Genomic DNA, 6,010 nt, shown 5'->3' with positions numbered 1-6,010 from the left:
ACACACACACACAGATCTTATTTAGCAATTTCTTAAACGTATGTTGTGCAACTAAGATCCACACACACTTTAATACACACACAAACACATAGAAATAAAGGGAAGGGAAGGGAAGGGGGGGGATAAGTAAAGCTAACACAGAACAGGCTGCATTGGACCACACAGAACAGGCCACATTGAGCCACACAGAACAGGCCACATTGGACCACACAGAACAGGCCACATTGGACCACACAGAACAGGCCACATTGAGCCACAGAGAACAGTCCACATTGAGCCACAGAGAACAGGACACATTGGACCACACAGAACAGGCCACATTGAGCCACACAGAACAGGCCACATTGGACCACACAGAACAGGCCACATTGAGCCACACAGAACAGGCCACATTGAGCCACACAGAACAGGCCACATTGGACCACACAGAACAGGCCACATTGAGCCACACAGAACAGGCCACATTGGACCACACAGAACAGGCCACATTGAGCCACAGAGAACAGTCCACATTGAGCCACAGAGAACAGGACACATTGGACCACACAGAACAGGCCACATTGAGCCACACAGAACAGGCCACATTGGACCACACAGAACAGGCCACATTGGACCACACAGAACAGGCCACATTGAGCCACACAGTACAGGCCACATTGGACCACACAGAACAGGCCACATTGGGCCACACAGAACAGGCCACATTGAGCCACACAGAACAGCCCACATTGGACCACACAGAACAAGCCACATTGGGGCACACAGAACAGGCCACATTGGACCACACAGAACAGGCCACATTGGGCCACACAGAACAAGCCAAATTGGGCCACACAGAACAGGCCACATTGGGCCACACAGAACAAGCCAAATTGGGCCACACAGAACAGGCCACATTGGGCCACACAGAACAGGGCACATTGGACCACACAGAACAGGCCACATTGGGCCACACAGAACAGGCCACATTGGACCACACAGAACAAGCCAAATTGGACCACACAGAACAAGCCACATTGGGCCACACAGAACAGGCCACATTGGACCATATAGAACAGGCCACATTAGGCCACACAGAACAGGCCACATTGGACCACACAGAACAGGCCACATTGGGCCACACAGAACAGGCCACATTGGACCACACAGAACAGGCCACATTGGGCCACACAGCCATGACTGACCACAAAGACAAGGCCTCGATGAGCCACAACAGCCGCTAATGCCACATAAAGACAAGGTAGGGCTAGACGAATCACGTAAAACGAAGGCCAGCCAGACTTTTTTTTCTTTCTTTTTTAAGCAATGAATGCCACAAGGCCTTGGTAGACCACACAGAACCTATTCCCTGAAGGGCCACTTGTCGACCATAGGCATCTTTTTAAGGACAAGGCACCGATATGCCACTAGGCCTAAAGACCCACACAGAGATGAGGCCCGCTGGCCACAGTCTTTTATACAGCGAGTATAAGGACATGATTGGATAGATGTGAAGGTAATAAGTGACGCAGTAATTAAGTCTTCCTGGCAGCTTATGCTAAAGCTTTCATTTTTTAATGTTCTCTGAACGTTCTTCACAAGTAGCAACATTTAAAAAACGTTGGACAAACGTCCAACTTACATTTAATAATTTTGCAGATGCTTTAGCCAATAATGTTTGTGACTCCAGTAATCTGAGCATTATTATGCGATCGGTATTATGATGCTGCTGTTGCCACCTAATTTTGAAAAATAAAAACATGTACATCATGTAGTAACTTGTTTAGCAGATACTTTTGTATAAAGCCACATAAAAATGAAGAAATACACAGACATTGTAACAAACGAACCAACATATCAACCGTGAAGTTACATTAAACATTTTTATTGAAAAAAAAGTTTTGTAAAAACAATTAAATTTTCTTTTTTTGGGGTGTCACTTTTCCTGTAGAATAACATTTTCATTGCTTTAAACAATTATAGAATTGAGTTAACTAATTCTAAGAATAATGAAACAGGGGAAAAAACAATAAATAAAAAGTAATATTTAAGGAACTTTGACTCAAAAAATGAAAGTTCTGTTATCATTGACTCAACACAAAAGTAGACTCATGAGGAATGGTCTCTGTGAGCATCCAGCTCCTATAAGCCTATATAAGCACATTAATAGTGTCATAACAGTAATCCTTATGACTTGAGTGCTGTTTTTCAAGTCATCTGCAGTCGCCGTATGATGCTTTGTGTAAGGAACAGACAGGGATTCACTATTCACCGAAAATCGTTGTTCAAAGCAGCTTTACAGTGATAATAGGAAATTAAAGTAACAGAGATTGTTTTGGCTTTACAGCAGCTCTAGAATAAAGTTATTGTCCAGATAAAGTAAGTTTTGATTGATTCCCTTCCTTCGTAAAGATCATTAACTAAGTGGCCGCTAACACGACACCGTTCAACAGAAAACCCTTAATGCGCTCCGGCCGCTCATTCACACACAAGTCAAGTCAAGTCAAGTCATCCTCATTTATATAGCGCTTTTAGAACAATGTAGCTCAAACAATAGTGTTTGAGCTCGAGAACGTAAACCTTAAAAGAGGATCCAAGGCGCAAGTTTTGAAAAATGTTGAAAAACGTTATCATCTCCTCGTAAACTTCAAAAACGCGAATCTGGGAAAACGCTGATGGCGTGCACATGTGTATTAAATGTTTAGTCTATAGGTATGCGCGTTTGAATATATATGCGCAGGCGTGTAGTCTCTCTTTACAAAGTGACCTCAACAAATTACTTGTCTGGCAGCATAATACAGAATTTTTGTCATTTACAAGGAATTATTTTGATAATGTTTATCAATACAGAGGTAACGGGAATGAGGCCTTCACAGAAATAAAAACACAAACCAATCTGAAACCATTTAATGAAAAGGTGAAACACTGGCTGAAACAAAACCAAATCTGTGGTCACTGATCATGCCACTGTGCAGACGCACTTATAAATGGAGATGTACTTACGGATAGAGAAATAGATACGCACACACACACACACATACACATGTATATAATGTAATGTGTTTTTGTTATTTTTGTTGTTGTTTCTGGAGTTTGTGTCTGTTTTCTTGGCAATGGTGATGTACTGAATGTAGCCTAACCAGGGACAGGGGTTGCAAATTAGCTTCAGCTAAAAACCCTATATGCAACACATCTGTTCAAGTTACTGTAACCTGTTACAATGTGTCTCTTTTCCATTTTCCCTGACAAATAAATAAAAACAGGGGAGACTAGTGACTCTTCAGGACTGCGGTGTCGTCGTGTCCAGCCGCAGGTATGGACACCTCCATGGCCCGGATGCATAAACATAGCCATTATGTTAAGACTGTGTCTTAAGAACTTGTACGAACAGCTAGCAGTTAGTTAGGGGTCTTACTTTTCTTGGGGACATTTAATAATATTGATCTCCTGCATTGACACCATTGTATGAGAACTGAACTGACCTGGACGATGACATCACGGTTTTCTCCAGAGCAGCTCTATATATATATATATATATATATATATATATATATATATATATATAAATTAACTAAATTAATAACAGTTTTTTTTACAACAAAAATGAACCATCACTGAACTTACTTCAGCTGGACTGTGACGCTATTTTCTTCTGGAAACAAACTTTGTTGCATTATTTTCCTCTTATCGCTGTAAAGCTGTTTTGAAACACTCTGTATTGTAAAATGCACTTTATAAATAAAGGTGACTTGACTTTTTCGTAATCAAATTAGATCAATCTACGTTTTGATGTAAATGACTTGAAAAAGATATGAACGGTCTTGATGACTAACTTGTAAGACTAGTCTTAGCAGTTTAGGCAACCTGCCCCAGCAGATCCGTGTAAAATCAGTCCTGGGTTCTCAGCAGCATCTCACACGTCTTACTGGCCAGAAGCTCACGGATCTTCTTCAGGCGTCGATGGGACACGGGTCTGACGTAGCTGTGTGGCAGAACCAGTGCCATGCCGTCCTGCACCTCTCCCATGACCAGCAGGGGGCGCTGGTGGTGCTGTGTGATGTTGGGGCAGGGGCAGCTCCAGTCCATGCGGGTCAGCAGCACCTCCAGGTGTTGCGTTCTGAAGATTTCCAGGCCCATCTTCTCGTCCCGCAGGACCTGGACCAGATGGAACCGCGCGATCCCCGAGTCCAGCTCCTCGATTAGCTCAGTGAGCCGTCCCACGATGGCGAAGTCACTGTGGCAAAGACTCGCAAATATCTTTCCTCTCAGCCGGCAGGTTTTACACGGACGCCGCTTAGGCTGCGGACACTCGGCGTCGCATTTGGCGCGCGTGCGGAAGTTGTTCTTGTTTCCAAGGCAGCCGCCATAGACGAACGGCGTGCACTGCTTCACGAGGCGGTTGTAGGCCCAGCGAGCCTCCCAGTGTTTACAGGGGCCCTGGACGGCGGGCAGCGAGCACACAGCTAGCCCTGAGCGCTGGCACGACGCGCGGCACTCCTCAAATGTCTCGAAGCGGTTCCGGCCACCCTCGCAGCCTCCGTGCGCAAACGCATGGCACTCCCCGCGGGCCGCGTCGTAGAACCAGTCGACCCGCTTCTCTCCGCACTCGCCACGCTCCACATCCGCCACGCAGTCGGCCGGCGAGAACGGGCGTCCCAACGGCAAACCCGCCACAGCATCGTCGAAGAACTCCTCAGTGTCACGCCTAACGACGGAGAGCGGGTAATCCGCTCGTAGCACTCCTGAGGAGCTCCGCGCGATACAGGTATAGATCCCCGTGTCCCACATCTGTGCGTTGTACACCTCTAGCTGAGCGATATTAGTTATGACGACATTCCCGTACACCTGGTCCGGGCGCATCACGATCCGCTCGTGTGCTTCGGTCTGCTTCTCCCAGGTGACGTGTGGCTTCGGGTGGCCGATCACGTCGCAGTGGAAGCTAGCTGTGCCGCCCTGGTAAACGACCTGCTGCTGTGGGCTGGAGTAGAGGGCGGGCGGAAGCGGCTCGGACTCGGGGGCGCTGGGTGTGGGTTGAGCCGTGGTGAGAGGGTTAGCATTCAGGTGGAAACGGCAGGTGACCTCGGCGAGAGCGACGCCCTGAGCGCAGGCCTCCGCATCCATGTAGCAGCGGTTGAAGTACGTGAGGCCGTCGGAGGCGCAGGTGAAGCCGGGTTCGCTCTCGCAGCGGTCCTGGCATTTGCACACCGGTTGGCCCTCCCACACGGCACACACCGCCCCCTGCTGGCTGCACTCGAACCCGTCACAGCTGGCCACGCCCCCTGCCGGAAGCCCCGCCCCCGACTGGCCCTCATCTCTGTCTGAGAAGCGGGACGCTACGCAGCTCAACAGGCCACACACGTTAGTGCAGCACTTCTCAAAGCCCGCGCAATCCTGCAGAAACACAAACACCAGTTAGTACAGCTATTCTATTGTACGTAAACACACACACTAAACTCTAAACCTACCCATCACAGACACACACGCACACACACACTGACCTGGCCCCTAAACCTACCCAACACACACACACTCACACACTAAACTCTAAACTCTAAATCTACCCATCACAGACACACACACACACACATACACACACACACACGCACACATACACACACTAACCTGGCCCCTAAACCGAAACATCACTCACACACACACACACACACACACACACACTTACCTGGCCTCTAAACCTACCCATCACACACACACACACACACACACTCAAACAAATACACACACAAACACACACACACACGCACACACGCTCTCTCTCTGACACAGACACACACGCACACACGCTCTCTCTCTGACACAGACACACACACAGACACACACACACACACACAAACTCTCTCACTCACACACACACACACTCACACACACTCACTCTCTCTCTCTCTCTCTCACACACACACACACACACACACACACACACACACAAACACTGTCTCTCTCTCTCTCACACACACACACACATAACTGAGTTTGTTACACTCAGGTCTATTTCACCCAAACAATACTTCTGTCA

At 47.5% G+C, this 6,010-nt stretch overlaps 1 protein-coding gene across 1 annotated transcript in view; it reads right to left on the bottom strand.

Moving 5' to 3' along the window:
- Positions 1–3,867: 3,867 nt before the first annotated feature.
- Positions 3,868–6,010, bottom strand: part of wfikkn1 (WAP, follistatin/kazal, immunoglobulin, kunitz and netrin domain containing 1) — a 2,981-nt gene continuing 838 nt past the window's right edge. The window contains exon 2 of the mRNA XM_077237774.1: positions 3,868–5,370. Coding sequence (XP_077093889.1) covers positions 3,868–5,370 — 1,503 coding nt within the window. The remainder of the gene's footprint in view (positions 5,371–6,010) is intronic.

Source organism: Siphateles boraxobius, unplaced genomic scaffold, assembly GCF_051911475.1.
Source record: "Siphateles boraxobius isolate OS27281-9 unplaced genomic scaffold, OSU_SipBor_1 10, whole genome shotgun sequence".
In the NCBI taxonomy this organism is placed as follows: domain Eukaryota; kingdom Metazoa; phylum Chordata; class Actinopteri; order Cypriniformes; family Leuciscidae; genus Siphateles; species Siphateles boraxobius.
The sequence above is the reverse complement of the archived record's forward strand: the minus strand, read 5'-3'. Positions and strand labels throughout refer to the sequence as shown.